Source organism: Salmo trutta, chromosome 9 (genome assembly GCF_901001165.1).
Source record: "Salmo trutta chromosome 9, fSalTru1.1, whole genome shotgun sequence".
NCBI lineage: Eukaryota > Metazoa > Chordata > Actinopteri > Salmoniformes > Salmonidae > Salmo > Salmo trutta.
This window is the reverse complement of record NC_042965.1, coordinates 16,372,744-16,391,224: the sequence shown is the minus strand read 5'-3', so window position 1 is coordinate 16,391,224 and position 18,481 is coordinate 16,372,744. Positions and strand designations below refer to the sequence as shown.

General features: G+C 43.4%; 1 protein-coding gene across 1 annotated transcript in view; it reads left to right on the top strand.

The window, feature by feature from the left end:
• The window catches only part of LOC115200047 (transmembrane protein 132C), a 227,508-nt gene extending 209,439 nt beyond the window's left edge, over positions 1–18,069 (top strand). The window contains exons 7-9 of the mRNA XM_029762731.1: positions 8,272–8,545; positions 13,625–13,816; positions 16,191–18,069. Coding sequence (XP_029618591.1) covers positions 8,272–8,545; positions 13,625–13,816; positions 16,191–17,372 — 1,648 coding nt within the window. The 3' untranslated portion in view covers positions 17,373–18,069. The remainder of the gene's footprint in view (positions 1–8,271; positions 8,546–13,624; positions 13,817–16,190) is intronic.
• The last annotated feature ends 412 nt before the right edge of the window (positions 18,070–18,481 follow it).

Sequence of the window (18,481 nt, the reverse complement as noted above, 5' to 3'; positions counted from 1 at the left end):
CCTTGCATAAAGCTGGTAAGGTTTACAAAATTATCTCTAAAAGTCAGTCCACGGTAAGACAAGTTGTCTATAAATGCAGAAATTTCAGCGCTGTTGCTACTCTCCCTAGGAGTGGCCGTCCTGCAAAGATGACTGCAAGAGCACAGCGCAGAATGCTCAATAAGGTTAAGAAGAATCCTAGAGTGTCAGCTAAATCTCTGGAAGATCCTAACATCTCTGTTGACAGGTCTACAATACGTAAAACACTAAACAAGAATGGTGTTCATGGGAGGACAGAGAAACCACTGCTGTCCAAAAAAAACATTGCTGCACATCTGAAGTCGCAAAAGAGCACCTGGATGTTCCACAGAGCTACTGGCAAAATATTCTGCGGACAGATGAAACTAAAGTTGTGTTGTTTGAATGGAACACACAACACTATGTGTGGAGAAAAAAGGCACAGCACACCAACATCAAAACCTCATCCCAACTGTAAACTATGGAGGGATACCATGGTTTGGGGCTGCTTTGCTGCCACATACTTTTTCTTCCCACTGTAAGGGCTTGTGTGAAAAAAAGGAAAAAAAGTGCTTGTGTGTTATCCTCAAATGCTGACCTCTCCAAAACAATGACACTAATTGGCCTCCTTTGACATTACATTGTGCACCCGCACTTGAATGCTGTTCAGAAATATAGACCATAAAAAGCTATAGATTTTCTTGGAAGAGAAAATGCAGCTGCAGTTCCGTCCATCTCTCCTCAAATGACCTTCATTAGGTCTTTGTAATAGAAAAACAACATGCAGCAAAATGCCAAAACAAATACCTAACAGAGTCCACGGGGCAGTGGAAAATCAGCATGACACAAACATTTCTTCCGAAGCTCAATCTGGGAATGAGAGTGAATGAAGGAGAGAGAGAAATTTCTTTCAGATGTAAGTTGTTCCCCGAGTTGGATTTACCTATTAGATTAAAGGTCCAATGCAGCCGTTTTATCTCAATATCAAAAAATTCTGGGGAACAAGTAAGTACATTATTAGCTAGGTTTTCACCCAATTGCCGACCAATTTTCATGCGAATATTCAAAAATGTGCATAAAAACAATATGCACATTTTTCCACCAGAGATGTTTTTCCATCAAATTAACTTGTTGTGGATAAAAGGCTGTGCATGATGACATAGTGCACATTAAAATAACTTTTGCGGTTAAATTCCGATGTGCAAATTAATTCTACTGATGGTTTTGTCACAAAAAATGTTTGCGTTATATAGCGTAAGTGCCCACTCTGGTATTGGCACACGTGCTCTAGCTAACAGCTTGCATATACAGTGCGGTTATAGCCTACATGATAAGATTATTATAGACAAAAGAGCAAGATTATTTTTGTTTGTCAAACAGCAGCCAAGCATCGATCACACTTGTTCTAAAAACGATAGCTTAAGCTTTTAAAGAGTTAACTAACGAAATAAAGTTTCATTTAATTCAGGCGGATTTGATGCTAGCTAGCTAAGTTAACATTACCTGACACTATTGTCACTTCTCTCCCTTTCTCGTTCGCTGCTGTGGCTGAAAATATTTCAATAAACTATTCTGAGAAAATAAATATCAAATCGAAGACAGCTCCATTTATCTATCTTGTTTGCACTTGATACAGTTCCAAACAAACTAACTAGCTAACTTGCTAGACTAGTAACGTTAGTTAACCATGTTTCTATCATCAACATACTCGAGGATATTGGATAGCTAATTGCCTTTACAATTGTGGCAGCCATATTATAGATCTAAATTATGGTAGTAGAGTTTTTAGGTTATAGCTAGCTTATGTAGTTAACTAGTTTATTTATTTAACTCATTTATTTAACCTTTATTTACCAAAAGGTAAAAGGCCTCCTGCGGGGATGGAGGTTGGGATAAAATAAATAAATAAATAAATATATATCATATATATGACACCACAATACTACATAAAGAGAGACTTTAAACAACAACAGAGCATAGCAGAAACACATGACAACACAGCATGGTAGCAACACAACATGACAACAATATGGTAGCAACATAACATGGCAGCAGCACAAATGGTAGCAGCACAAAACATGGTACAAACATTATTGGGCACAGACAACATCCCAAAGGGCAAAAAGGTAGAGACAACAATACATCACGCGAAGCAGCCACAACTGTCAGTAAGAGTGTCCATGATTGAGTCTTTGAATGAAGAGATGGAGATAAAACTGTCCAGTTTGAGTGTTTTTTTTGGAGCTCGTTCCAGTCACTAACTGCAGGGAACTGAAAAGACGAGCGACCCAGGGATGTGTGTGCTTTGGGGACCTTTAATAGATTGTGAATGGCAGAACGGGTGTTGTATGTGGAGGATGAGGGCTGTAGTAGGTATCTCAGATAGGGGGGAGTGAGGCCTAAAAGGGTTTTATAAATAAGCATCAACCAGTGGGTCTTGCGATGGGTATGCAGAGATGAGTGACTACCTCAAGCTCTAAACCCTCAGAGGTAGTAATCACACCAGTGGGGAGAGGAGCATTCTTCTTACCAAACCACATGACCTCTGTTTTCGAGATGTTCAGAACAAGGTTAAGGGCAGAGAAAGCTTGTTGTACACTAAGAAAGCTTTGTTGTAGAGCGTTTAACACAAAATCCGGGAGGGGCCTAGGATCGAGCTTTGGGGTATTCCCTTGGTGACAGGCAGTGGCTGAGACAGCAGATGTTCTGACTTTATACACTGCACTCTTTGAGAGAGGTAGTTAGCAAACCAAGCCAAAGACTCCTCAGAGACACCAATACTCCTTAGCCGGCCCACAAGAATGGAATGGTCTACTGTATCAAAAGCTTTGGCCAAGTCAATAAAAATAGCAGCACAACATTGCTTAGAATCAAGGACAATGGTGACATCATTTAGGACCATTAAGGTTGCAGTGACACATCCATAACCTGAGCTGAAAACCAGATTTCATACCAGGGAGAATACTATAGACATCAATATAGCCAGTGAGTTGATTATTGACAAGTTTTTCCAACACTTTCGATAAACAGGGCAAAATAGAAATTGGCCTATAACAGTTAGGATCAGCTTGATCTCCCCCTTTAAATAAAGGACGCACCATGGCGGCCTTCCACGCAATGGGAACCTCCCCAGAGAGGAGAGAGGTTAAAGAGGTCAGAGATAGGCTTGGTGATGATAGGGGCTGCAACCTTAAAGAAGAAAGGGTCCAAACCATCTGACCCAGATGTTTTTTTGGGATCAATTTTAAGGAGCTCCTTGAGCACCTCGGACTCAGTGACTGCCTGCAGGGAGAAACTTCGTAGCGGGGCAGGGGAAAAGAGGGAGGAGCATCGGGGCTAGTCACATTAGAATGGGGTGGGAGATGAGGAAATGTTGGATGGGCAAGAAGGCATGGCTGAGTCAAATAGGAATCCTGACTTAATGAAGTGGTGATTTAAAAAGCTCAGCCATGTGCTTCTTTTCAGTAACAACCACATCACCTTTAAGGGACATGGGCAGCTGTGAGGAGGAGGGTTTATTCTCCAGGTTTTTAACCGTTTTCCATAACTTCTTGGGGTTTGACCCATAGAGAGAGAAATGCTCCTTAAAGTATCTAACTTTGGCCTTCCGGATAGCCTGAGTGCACTTATTTCTCATTTGCCTGAACGAGAGCCAGTCAGCCTGAGTGTGTGTGCCGAGCCTTTCGCCAAATGAAATTCTTGAGGTGAAGTAACTCTGCCAGATCACGGTCAAACCAGGGGCTGAACCTGTTTTTAATTGTAATTTTCTTTATGGGGGCGTTTTTCCACTGAAAATATAGATAAAAGGTCCAAGTGTCTTCGACTAGTTGGCTAGCTAACGTTAGTCAAACAAACAAGCTAACGTACCTTTCTTGCAGTTTCTCACGCAGGAGCACTCTGAGGTGATTCACGTGAATTGTGTTTCGCACCGCAGAGCTTATGTATTGCCTACTGGTCACTCACGCACTGGTCCCTGGTGATCCGTTTCTCGCGCAGGTGCATTCTGAAGTGATTCAAGTGAATTGTGTTTCGTGCTGCAGAGCGTCTGTATCGAACACTGGTCACCCGGGCACTGCTCACTTTCTTGAGATGATCTATTTACCAAGAAAAGTGAATGTGCTTTACAGAACTTTATTGAAACTATGGTTCTTTTGGTGTGGTGGGAATGATTCTGTCGTGGTGTATCGCCACACATAAATGAACGCAGAGGAAACACTGGTACAGAGAGATCCTTGATGAAAACCTGCTCCAGAGTGCTCAGGACCTCAGACTGGGACAAAGGTTCCCCTTCCAATAGGACAACAACCCTAAGCACACAGCCAAGACAATGCAGGAGTGGCTTCAGGACAAGTCTCCAAATGTCCTTGAGTGGTCCAGCCAGAGCCCGGACTTGAACCCGATTGTACATCTCTGGAGAGACCTGAAAATAGCTGTGCAGCGACGCTCCCCATCCAACCTGACAGAGCTTGAGAGGATCTGCAGAGAAGAATGTAAGAAACTCCCCAAATACAGATGTGCCAAGCTTGTCGCATCATACCCAAGAAGACTCGAGGCTGTAATCGCTGCCAAAGGTGCTTCAATAAAGTACTGAGTAAAGGGTCTGAATACTTATGTAAATGTGATATTTCTGTTTTTTTTATACATTTGCCAATATACCGCCATTTCTCCCATAATGAATTTTACCAACACACAAATATCCCACCTTGTCTAGTGTATTATATTTTGTCGACATTTCAAAAAGTTTACCAAAAAATTTGCTGTTTCCATCAGGCCTGCCGTGACATTTTTTTATCCGACATGTACTTTATTAGCATAAAAAGGTTGGATGGAGACCTGGTTATAGTGATTGTTTTCAATTAAAATGGTAAAAAAAAAAGCTTTTTAGCAACGGGCAATTTATCAAGCAAGGTTTTTGCTAGGACTGTCTGGGAGTGGTCTGAGTGGGGAGGGGAAAACTGAATATTTGCTGTTATTGGCAGAGAGGTTTGAACTCTTCTTATTTGTCTATTAGATTCATTTACCGCATGGTGATGTCCCCATGGAATGCCAAAACTCCATCCCACCAAAACAGGGTGAAATTTCTGGCAGTCTTCTCAAACAGCACTTACACTAAAAGGGCATTATCATAAATTTCACAATTTCAGAGTATCATTACAACCACATAGTGTGGAAAAGTATATAAAACACAGGAAATCACGTTTTTGACTGCCCTGGACCTTTAATCTTCGATTAGATTGGAGATCGCTGCATCGTGCCTTCCTGCAGATTAGATTTATGTCAGGAGTAAAATACTAGCAATAGGGATTGGGAGCCATCAGCTGAAAATGCACACAGGACCTCTGTTGTCTGCTCATTCTGTCCCAATCACATTTGCTCTCTCTGCCCCAATCACATGCGCTCACTCTGCCCTTTCAAATTATCTTACTCTGCCCCAATCACATGCTCTCACTCTGCCCCAATCACATGCTCTCACTCGGTTTCCAATCACATGCTCTCACTCTTTCCCAATCACATTCTCTCGCTCTGCCCCAATCACATGCTCTCCCTCTACCCATACTTGGAATAATCCCCCTGGACTGGACCTGTCCACTACCCATACCCTGGCCTATAGGAGCTGGGAGCTCTGCTGTAAAGGACATGTCAAGGGAAGACCCTCACTACAGTATTTGTAAACTAGATCAGCTAAACCCAAACCCAATCTCCAAATAAAACGCCAACCCGTGGCGTAACTGCAGCAACAGAATTATGCCATGTGGAGCTGTATATTAGTTGTCATAGAATTATGCCATGGCTTGACGTTCTAATTATGCCTTAGTGGCATATCTTAGTTGTCAGCCAAACTCTGCAAAAGTTAAACAAAAACTTACATTTAGGCATTCATTTCGAATGGTTAAGTTTAGGGTTAAGGTTAGTGATAGGGTTAAACTTAAGTTTAGGCATTAATTCTGAGTGGTTAAGGTTTAAGGTTTTGGGAAAGGCTTAAAACCAAAAAACTAAAACGGGTGCCGAGCACGTGACCCTCGGAACTAGAGTCAGCGGCTTAAACGCCCATCCACTATCCCCATCCACAACACCTTAGCAAGCTGCAAACCTACTAGATGGTAATAGGCACTCATGTTGCCCCTAGTGGATGGTATAGCTTCCACATTTTGCCAGGTCCAAATGTAATCTGGTATCTGCTGAATCGGCACCTCAAGGCATATTTCATATTACTAAGGGCTGCTAAACCCAAACTACAGTTAAGTTGGAAATGTCCCACCGCAGTGTAATAAACGCAGACAGGCATTTGCAATTCTTTATTCACTTTACTTGTTTTATTATGTTTTACTGAAGACTAATTAATCGCTGTGAGTACTTGTCAAAATAACCCTCGTTCTGAAATCCTTTTTATCTTGTCAGTGGAAATCCTGAGCCTTAAGGCTGATCTCTAACCAGCTTAGCTAGCGTCTTCACTCTTCATTGCCAGACCCCATTCTGCCACACATCGAGGGATACTTATTAACGGTATCGGACAGGAAAAAATACAATGAGAGAGGATAATCAGAATAATTACATTTCAAGAGATTAACTTTCACTCTTTTCTCTCCCATTATAATATCAAACCTTGTAGGTGTGTGTGTTTATTGCCAGATGTGAGGTGATGAGGCAATAGGATAAGCAAGGCCCTCACTGCAAAAAGTGAAATCAAAGAAAGCCTAAATATCTTATATTGAGTGATAATTCACTTACATTTTTTTTAAAGACAATTTAAGGTAAAATATATTTTAAAAATAGCTTTTTAACCATTTTCATGTAGACTTGATTGTGTGTTTTGGATCATTGTCTTGCTGCATGACCCAGCTGCTCTTCAGCTTCAGCTCACAGATGGATGGCCTGACATTCTTTTTGGATGACATGGGTCCCATTATGCCTGGCGAAAACCAAACACTGCATTCCACAGTAAGAACCTGTGGTGGTGGTAGTGTGATGGTTTGGGGATGCTTTGCTTTCTCAGGAACTGGACAACTTGTCTAAATAGAAGGAACCATGAATTCTGCTCTGTATCAGAGAATTATACAGGAGAATGTCAGGCCATCCATCTGTGAGGTGAAGCTGAAGAGCAGGTGGGTCATGCAGCAAGACAATGATCCAAAATACAATCAAGTCTACGAGTGGGACACAATTCCTCCACAGCGATGTGAGAGACTGATCAACAACTACAGGAAGCATTTGTTTGGAGTTATTGCAGCTAAAGGTGGCACAACCAGTTATTGAGTGTAAGGGGGCAATTACTTTTTCACACAGGGGCATTGGGTATTGTTTATGAAATAAGTATGTAATTGTTGTGTTATTTGTTCACTCATGTTCCCTTTATCTAATATTAGGTTTTGGTTGAAGATCTGATAATGTTCAGTATAAAAAATATGCAAAAGTAGAGACAATCTGAAAGGGGGGAAATACTTTTTCACAGCAGTGCATATGGAAACGGCACATTTCTATGATCTGTGGTTAAAAAGATAAGGTCCTACAAAATGCTCACAGCATAGGATTAAAAGTAAGAAAAACTGTGATTTTGAAAACCTGCAACGAGTTTCTAGACAGAGCGAGAGTACTTTTTTTTGTTCCCTACGTCACCGTGAATCTCGGTGTTTGAAAATCACTGATTTAACTTTTGATGATGTCATCGGGCCAACTTTTCATTTGTTTTACAAAACATAAAAATATGCTGTTTTCACATATGTAGACACTGGTATTGTGCTGGAGATCATGAAAATTAGATTTAAAATTGTTGGAGTTGCCATTTAAGATTAAAATAAGCAAAATTATTAGCTTATTTTGGTAAGAAAAAATTGAATTATCAGTCAATATAAGATATTTAGGCTTGCTTAGATGTAACTTTTTGCAGTGCTCTGATTAGCACACTGTTGACAAAGCACTGGTGTTTATCAGAGGCACGCCTGTCCTGTCCCACTGCTTGACACCAGTGCTACTGGGGCAGCATTTACTTCTACAGAGCAAACACTGATATTTATCTTACTAAAAGTGTGCTGTGTATGTATGACATACAGTTATTTGTTTAAAAGCAACATTGTAACCTTGTAAGCCTTGTTTTCACACTGCAATAACTATTCTCATTGAGACACACTCCCTTCTTTGAGAAGATGATTGGTTGCCTACAGCATCCTGAACAGAATTTGCTATCAGTGGGTGGGTGTTAGAGATGTTCATGTTAGACTTGTCCAGTTTTGGGGTTAGTTTCTCATGTTATATGACTGGCTTTGTTTGTAATGGCAGGTCTGCACTGGACAGTGATGATGAGGATGATGAAGACCGGAGAGGAAGGAGCTGCACGTTACAGTACCAGAATGCCATGGTTCGAGTGTTGACACACTTTGTGGCCGAAGCTGCCGACCCCCGTGGTCAGCTGACCTTTATGCTGGGCAGTGATTGGCAGGCAGACATCACTGGGCTGGTGTGGGACTTCTTGAAGGTGGAGGACCCCCAGATAGCTCAGCTACAGGACAGACGCATACTAGTGGGACTGGACATGGGGATGACCACCATCCAGGTACGCTGTATGTGTCTGCATGCGTGTACAGTACAGTATGTGTGTTATAATAAGGTGTTTCAGTACAACGGATGAGAAAGAATAAACAGAACAAGTGTGAATAGAGAGAGGAGTAAGGGGAGGTGAAAGGAGTTGGAAAATAGAACAGTAAAACATCGCTGTCTGTTTTAATATTAGGGCTGAAAATACCAGTCATCTTAAGTCAGTCATAACAATGGGATGTGCAAATGTCGAGTGGAGGAGATAAAATCTATATTTGTGCATTCAGTCAGCCAAACAGGTGGTTATCAATGGTCCCATGTCTCCAGGTCTGGGCTGTGGTTACAGTAAATGGGGCCTCACCCTGGTGCAGAGCGTAAGCATGCCATCTCTCACTAGCAGAGTCCTTTCATTTGTCAGTCTAAACAGGCTAACTGGATAAATAGCAGTCAGTTAATGATATCTGTGTGAAACCGATCAGCATCTTGACAGTGTGGACTCATCCATCTGTCTTGCAGGCAGATGTACCCTCACCTCCACACTCATCACTACCCGTCCTCTGGCTCCTGCCTCCCGTTAGGCTGGGCACAGAGGACAATACTCCCCAGCCCAAAAGCACGAGATGAGACAGGCCAAACTACCGGTCTGTCACACCCATTCCTTCACAAAGAGCTAAAATCAAATCAAATTGTATTAGTCACATGCGCCGAATACAACAGTGAAATGCTTATAATCAAGCCGCTAAACAACAATGCAGTTTTAAAAAATAATAATATACACTACCGTTCAAAAGTTTGGGGACACTTGGAAATATCCTTGTTTTTGAAAGAAAAGCACATTTTTTGGTCCATTAAAATAATCTCAAATTGAGTGTAGACATTGTTAATGTTGTAAATGACTATTGTAGATGGAAACGGCTGATTTTTAATGGAATATCTACATAGGCGTACAGACACCGATTATCAGAAAACATCACTCCTGTGTTCCAATGGCACGTTGTGTTAGCTAATCCAAGTTGATCATTTTAAAAGACTAATTGACCATTAGAAAACCCTTTTGCAATTATGTTAGCACAGCTTAAAACTGTTGTGCTGATTTTCAGGCTCAAAATGACCAGAAACAAATAACTTTCTTCTGAAACGCGTCAGTCTATTCTTGTTCTGAGACATGAAGGTTATTCCATGTGAGAAATTGCCAAGAAACTGAAGATCTCGTACAACGCTGTGTACTACTCCCTTCACAGAACAGGGCAAACTGGCTCTAACCAGAATAGAAAGAGGAGTGGGAGGCCCCGGTGCACAACTGAGCAAGAGGACAAGTACATTAGAGTGTTTCGTTTGAGAAACAGACGCCTCACAATTCCTCAACTGACAGCTTCATTAAATATACCCGCAAAAAAAATAATATCAACAGTGAAGAGGCGACTCCGGGATGCGGGCCTTCTAGGCAGAGTTCCTCTGTCCAGTGTCTGTGTTCATTTGCCCATCTTAATCTTTTATTTTTATTGGCCAGTCTGAGATATGGCTTTTTCTTTGCAACTCTGCCTAGAAGGCCAGCATCCCGGTCACGCCCTGACCTGAGAGAGACGGTTTATTTCTCTATTTTGTTAGGTCAGGGTGTGGGGTGGGCATTCTGTTTTGTATTTCCTTGTTTTGGGCCGAGTATGGTTCCTAATCAGAGGCAGCTGTCTATCGTTGTCTCTGATTAGGAATCATACTTAGGCAGCCTTTTCCCACCTGTGTTTGTGGGTAGTTGTTTTCTGTTTTGTGTTTCTGTACCTGACAGAACTGTGCGCTTTCGTTTCCCTTTGTTATTTTTTCAAGTGTTTGTTTGATTGAAATAAATAATCATGAACACGTGCCACGCTGCATCTTGGTCACCTCTCTACGACGATTGTTACAATCCCAGAGTCACCTCTTCAGTCATTTAAAACATTAACAATGTCTACACTGTATTTATGATCAATTTGATGTTATTTTAATGGACAAAAAACTTGCTCTTCTTTCAAAAACAAGGACATTTCTTAGTGACCCCAAACTTTTGAATCGTAGTGTGGATATATATATATGTGTGTGTGTGTGGATATATATATATATATGTGTATATATATATATATATATGTATGTGTGTGTATATGTATGTGTGTGTGTGTCACTGTCCAGGATGGCAGGAATCATATGTATATATATATATATATATGTGTGTGTGTGTGTGTGTGTGTGTGTGTGTGTGTGTGTGTGTGTGTCACTGTCCTGGATGGCAGGAATCTTTGCCCCAGTGGCACTACCCTCCGTAGTGCCTTGTCATCGGAGGCCGAGCAGTTGCCATACCAGGCAGTGACACAAACAGTCAGGATGCTCTCGATGGTGCAGCTGTGGAACCTTTTGAGGATCTGAGGACCCAAGCCAAATCTTTTCAGTCTCCTGAGGGGGAATAGGTTTTGTCGTGCCATCGTCATAACTTTCTTGGTCGGCTTGGACCATGTTAGTTTGTTGGTGATATGGACACCAAGGAACTTGAAGCTCTCAACCTACTCCACTAAAGCCCCGTCGATGAGAATGGGGGCGTGCTCGGTCCTCTTTTTCCTGTAGTCCACAATCATCTCCTTTGTCTTGATCAAATCAAATGTATTTATATAGCCCTTCTTACATCAGCTGATATCTCAAAGTGCTGTACAGAAACCCAGCCTAAAACCCCAAATAGCAAGCAATGCAGGTGTAGAAGCACGGTGGCTAGGAAAAACTCCCTAGAAAGGCCAAAACCTAGGAAGAAACCTAGAGAGGAACCAGGCAATGAGGGGTGGCCAGTCCTGATCACGTTGAGGGAGAGGTTGTTGTCCTGGCACCACACGGACAGGTCTCTGACCTCCTCCCTATAGGCTGTCTCATTGTTGTCGGTGATCAGGCCTACCACTGTTGTGTCATCTGCAAACTTAATGATGGTGTTGGAGTCGTGCCTGGCCGTGTAGTCATGAGTGAACAGGGAGTACAGGAGGGGCCTGAGCACCTACCCTTGAGGGGCCCCTGTGTTGAGGATCAGCGTGGCGGATGTGTTGTTACCTACCCTTTCCACCTGGGGGTGGCCATCAGGAAGTCCAGGATCCAGTTGCAGAGAGAGGTGTTATGTCCCAGACTTTTTGATGAACTTTGAGGGCACTATGGTGTTGAACACTGAGCTGTAGTCAATGAATAGCATTCTCAATAAACAGCATTCTTACGTAGTTATTGTATTGTCCAGGTGGGAAAGGGCAATGTGGAGTGCAATAGAGATTGCATCATCTGTGGATCTGTTAGGGCGGTATGCAAATTGGAGTGGGTCTAGGGTTTCTGGGATAATGGTGTTGTGAGCCAATATCAGCCTTTCAAAGCACTTCATGGCTACAGAGTGCTACGGGTCAGTGGTCATTTAGGCAGGTTACCTTAGTGTTCTTGGGCACAGGGACTGCTTCAAACATGTTGGTATTACAGACTTGGACAGGGAGAGATTGAAAATGTCAGTGAAGACACTTGCCAGTTGGTCAGTGCATGCTCGCAGTAACACCTAATCCGTCTGGCCCTGCGGCCATGTGAATGTTGACCTGTTTAAAGGTCTTACTCACATCGGCTGCGGAGAGTGTGATCACACAGTCTTCCAGAACAGCTGGTGCTCTCATGCATGTTTCAGTGTTATTTACCTTGAAGCGAGCATAGAAGTAGTTTAGCTCGTCTGGTAGGCTCATGTCACTGGGCAGCTCTCGGCTGTGCTTCCCTTTGTAGTCTGTAATGGTTTGCAAGCCCTGCCACATCTGACCAGCGTCAGAGCCGGTGTAGTACGATTCGATCTTAGTCCTGTATTGACGCTTTGCCTGTTTGATTGTTCGTCGGAGGGTATAGCAGGATTTCTTATGAGCTTCCGGGTTAGAGTCGCCTTTAGCTCAGTGCGGATGTTGCCTGTAATCCATGGCTTCTGGTTGGGGTATGTACGTACAGTCACTGTGGGGACGACGTCATTGATGCACTTATTGATGAAGCCAAAGACTGATGTGGTGTAGTCCTCAATGCCATCAGAGGAATCCCGGAACATATTCCAGTCTGTGCTAGCAAAACGGTCCTGTAGCTTAGCATCTGCTTCATCTTACCACTTTTTTATTCATCGAGTCACTGGTGCTTCCTGCTTAAATGTTTTCTTGTAAGCAGGAATCAGGAGGATAGAATTATGGTCAGATTTGCCAAACGGAGGGCGAGGGAGAGCTTTTTATGTTTTTTCCCTCTGGTTGCACATTTAACATGCTGATATAAATTTGGTAAGACCGATTTAAGTTTCCCTGCATTAAAGTCCCCGGCCACGAAGAGCGCCGCCTTTGGATGAGCGTTTTCCTGTTTGCATATCGCGGAATACAGTTCATTGAGTGCGGTCATAGTGCCAGCCTCTGTCTGTGGTGGTATGTAGACAGCTACGAAAAATACAGATGAAAACTATCTAGGTAGGTAGTGTGGTCTACATTTTATCATGAGATACTCTACCTCAGGCGAGTAAAACCTTGAGACTTCCTGAGATATTGTGCACCAGCTGTTATTTACAAAAATACATAGTCCGCCGCCCCTTGTCTTACCAGACGCTGCTGTTCTATTCTGCGATACAGCTATAGAGGGGTCTCAATGATTGGGCACGCATGGAAAGATCTCTTTGATTTTCAAAATGAGATTAATGAAATTAGGTTTGCACTAATTGGATTACTAGGAACGGTCCATTAACAGCAGAAATGTGTCCTTGATCGGTCCTTGCCTACTCCAGTGTGTATTGCTGGTGGATTTCTCTCCACATCATCATTTGATTAATGTTTCCTGGATAAACACCTGACAATGAATAGTGGAAGGGCTTGTTCAGGTCACTCCATTTACCATCAAATAACTCAATCTATATACTCATCAAATTAAATGGAAGCCAGCATAATGTTGGAAGGCATCAAGGTCAGAGCTGAGAATCACTGCAGGATTTACAGAGCATCCTGGAATAATGTAATAATTGTTTATTTCAAAGAGTAATGCTTTTCATGTCCCGTCCATAATCTGGATTAATCCCAAGGGTTTCTCTCTCTCCATCTCCCTTGTGTTGTCCCAGGTCCTGTCCCCCCTGTCTGACTCCATCCTGGCAGAGAAGACGGTGACGGTAGTGAATAACAAAGTAACCATCACAGAGCTGGGGGTGCAGCTGGTCACCGGCCTGGCTCTGTCCCTGCAGCTCAGCCCAGGAAGCAACAAGGCAATCCTCGCCACGGCAACCACACAGGAAGTGCTGCAGAGCCCAAAACAGGTCTGTGCAACATACTGCAGATCTTTGAAAACGATCAGTTAGCAGCCCCTTTCATTAAAATTAGGATTTAAGAAACAGTTTATAGTAGTTTATTTAATGTAAGCCTTGTCTGTTTGGATCCCATTTCACACAATTGCAGTCCTTTAATGTGAACATTCAGTAAGTACTGTGAACGTGTGTGTGTGTGTGTGTGTGTGTGTGAATGCCTGCGCTTGTTTGTTTGTTCCACTGCATTCCTAACCCTCTTAACTCCAACTCTTGAAAGGCAGAGTGTGACAGAATGTGTTTCCTTGGGCATCTAATAGAAAGGGAAGCTTAATCTCAGAGCGTGTAAAAGCAACACTGCAAGTTTCTGTAAGAAAACACAATTTACAGGCCAAACTCTAGCTGTCCTATCGTCTTATGCATTCCTTTCTCCCTTGCTCTCCTTCTCTCATGAACACTTTGATCCCTTTCTCTTTCTAGAGAAGGACAGATGGAGGACAGGCTAGTTTTATCAGTCCTATCTCTGTAGGTATAATGTCCGTGCGGGGATAAGCGTGCAGGAATTCCCCTAGAGGATATGTAATTAGAGCGCAATTGCAGCCCACTGATGGATCTCCTTCCCTGCTCCCGGTGATTTGTCCTGTGGCCATATTAAAAAGCAACATCACAGCAAGAAAGGGACTTAAGATGCTTGTCTGTGGCAAATCCCCATTTGCTGTCTTTAATGTGACTGTCTGATACTGTATTTTCCCTATCTTTTAATCTGTGTCCCTTCAGCTGTCTCAGCACCACAGGAGGTGGTGGATGGTACCTTAATTGGTGGAGGACGGCTCGTGGTAATGGCTGGAGCGGAATCAGTGGAATGGTATCAAATAAACATCAAACACATGGTTTCCATGTGTTTGATGCCATTCCATTGGCTCCATTCCAGCCATTATCATGAGCTGTCTTCCCCTCAGCAGCCCCACTGCTGAGCACAGCAGCTGAGGTAACAAAACAATGGCACTTTAGTGAGCTATCCTCTACCTTATGATTCCCACTAGTTTAATACACTATATGACTAAAAGTATGTGGACACCTGCTCGTCGAACATCTCATTCCAAAATCATGGGCATTAATATGGAGTTGGTCCCCCCTTTGCTGCTATAACAGCCTCCACTCTTCTGGGAAGGCTTTAGGCCTGGCTCACAGCCGGCGTTCCAATTCATCCGATGGAGTCGAGGTCAGGGCTCTATGCAGGCCAGTCAAGTTCTTCCACACCGATCTCGACAAACCATTTCTGTATGGATCTTGCTTTGTACAGGAAAGGGCCTTGCCCAAACTGTTGCCAGAAAGTTGGAAGCACAGAATTGTCTAGAATGTCATTGAATGCTGTAGCGTTAAGATTTCCCTTCACTGGAACTAAGTGGCATAGCCCTAACCATGAAAAACAGCCCCAGACCATTATTTCTCCTTCACCAAACTTTACAGTGTGCACTATGCATTGGGGCAGGTAGCGTTCTCCTGGCATCTGCCAAACACAGACTGCCAGATGGTGAAGCGTGATTCTTCACTCCAGAGAACGCGTTTCCACTGCTCCAGATTCAAATGAAGGCAGCTTTACACCACTCCAGCCAACGCTTGGCATTGCGCATGGTGATCTTAGGCTTGTGTGCAGCTGCTCGGCCATGAAAACCCATTTCATGAAGCTCCCGACAAACAGTTATTGTGCTGACGTTGCTTCCAGAGGCAGTTTCAAACTCGCTAGTGATTGTTGGACTGGGGACAGACGATTTTTACGCGCTTCAGTACTCAGCCGTCCACCTGTCAGCAACAGGTGTAGCTGAAATATCTGAATCCACTAATTTCAAGGGGTGTCCACATACTTTTGTATATGGCTTTTATGACCCACAGTGCTGGAGGCCTACATTTCTAAAAATGCAAAAAAGAGTATAAAAGTATATTTTGTTGTTGTAATTTTACATTCTGATCCTTTGAACCTTGTACGTTTGAAGTCTTGTTTGCTTTCTTGTTCCTGTGATAGAAATGTTTCCCTCATGGAAATAGTTTGATTTCTTTAATTTTGGCAGTTACCAATTACTATGTACAGTGATGTATACGATAAGCTTGCCTAATGAAATAATAGCACAGGAACATTTCTGAAATAGGCTCTGTCTTATTTCTACATTCTTAGAACTAATAAATAAATAGGTTTTAAATAGGTATTTTTCAACCCTTCATTATTCTCTACTAATGGCGAGGTTGCTGCTCTACGAAATTGTGGTAATGTGACCCTGCTTGAGGTCTCTGTCAGTGTTACATGAGATTATTTTTCTTTGTTTGTTATTTTCTTTGCTCTTGTTTGTGTGTGTGTGTGTTACCTACTCACTGTGTGTGTGTCTTTGTCCAGGAGGCCCTGATCAGCGCGTGGCTGCACTTCAGTGATGGTTCCATGGCTCCTCTGGACCTGTACAACTCAGACTACTTTGTCCTGACGGCCACGTCTCTGGATGAGGAGGTGGTGACGGTGCAGCAGGACCCCTCCTGGAAGTGGCCTGTGATCGTGACCGAGGCTGAGGGCCAGGGCCTGCTGGTCAGGGTGGAGATGACCGTCTGTGAGCTCTGCCAGAAGTTCAAGCGTCGCAGCGTTTTGGCTGCAGGGAACTGCAACGTCAAGGTGAAGTTTGGCCAGAGCGACGGTGGCACCTCCAGAAACAGTGACTATGGGCCAGAGGGCGAGGAGCTGGAGAACAGGGCCAGCGATCGCAGGCAGCAGTCCCCCTCCCAGGACAGGACTGGATTAGAAGCCCACTACTACGGCAGCTCCATCTCCGACATGGAGGACGGTGTCATGAGGAAGGTCACCACCACCACTAAGAGTACCATCATCAGGAGGCCCAATGGAGACAAGCTGTCAGACGATGGGAACCAGGTCCAGAACATGCCAGACTTCCCTGCCCAGGTGGATCTCCCTCGCAGCCACAACATGGAGGATGATCTGATCCAGACAGCCCGGGGCCTCACTGACCTGGAGATCGGCATGTACGCCCTGCTGGGGGTCTTCTGCCTGGCCATCCTGGTCTTCCTCATCAACTGCATTTCCTACACCCTCAAGTACCGCCACAAGGAGCTGTCCATCGAGGGCCAGGAGAGCATGAACCACGCCCACGACTGGGTGTGGCTGGGGAACGAGGCAGAGCTGCTGGAGAGCCACATGAGCCTGTCCCCACAGCAGGACGAGCTCACCTCCATGGTGGACTGCAGTGCCGGGCTGGAAGAGGGCAGCCACCTGCTCAACGGGGCCTCTTCCCAGAAGAACGTGCAGGGCCAGGTACACCGGGCAGCAGACAGGGCGAGCTGCACAGCCAAGGACAGCAAAGGAGACTCGCCTACCACAAAGAGGAAGCGTGTGAAGTTCACCACGTTCACCACCATCCCGCCAGACAATGGCTGCCCCACTGTCAGCACACTGAGCATGAGCCACAGCCAGGACATTAAGTGGGTGTGCCAAGATGTAGAGCTGGGGGACTCCAAGGAGCTTCGGAACTACATGGAGAGGTTAAATGACAGTGCTTTAAAAGAGGTGGCGTAATCTGTGTGCTCAGTGCACTTATAACTCACCCTTATGCCTTTCACAGTGAGCTGGGCCTGGACAGCACCTAATGCTGAACCTAGAAGAGGTTGAAATCTGGAAGCAACATTTTGTGAATCACATGGGACTGCCAAAGGGAAAATGAATACAAGAGGACAAAAATAGTAATGATACCACACAGGACTAATGGCAAATCGTTAACTTGAAAAGAAACATAATTTTTTGATAATTTGTTTCTCTTAATATCTTCCTACCTTTTAATCATTATTTTGTGATGGTTCTTTTGTAGGTAGACTCAAGCCCCCAGACTAGCTCTGCATTACTGACAAAACTACAAAATGTTATGCAGATGATGACATGTAGATTTAAGAATGTAAATGAACAAATATTCAAGATGTATATGAAGTACTCATTGAAAGGTTTTGGAAGTTTTGTAGCATTTTGAATATTGATTTCCTATTCCACATCCTGTCGTTTTTTTGTTTTTTTGATAAATGTCTGGGCCCCCAGGATAGACCAGAGCCTACAGAACGTCCTGCATGTGGTTTGAAATAAAGGCACACATTTTATGTTCATCTTTACCAGAAGGCACAGAGAAATGGCTATGTATATACTGAACAGTCCTTCTACAAGGCATTGTATTGTTGCTCTGTATATTGTATTTTCATAACTGTCATTTAAAGAACATACAACAGTGTAGAGGTGCGTGTCCACTTCAATCCACCAACCACATGGGAATACATTACACATGCCAACATGTCTTCCTTTTTGCTACCCACTATCTTCAATGACTGAATGGAGATTAGTGCTTTTCCAGGTTATGTCTTCATATAAGCCACACAGCACAAACCTGGTCGTACCCTAATATGGTGTAAGAGTTGTAATTGACTACAAAAATTACCAGCAAATTGAATCATTTCACACATATTACATTTCCATGGTGAAGAAAAATGAAGCCACTGGAAGTCATTTGCTGTTCTTCTATTTTCAGAATTTAGCCAAACATACTTCAATTAGAGTGAACTCAACAATATATTTGACCAATTTATTAAACTTGGTAGCACAACCGCTAGATTTGGACAAAGGATAAGGCTGTCACCAATTATTCT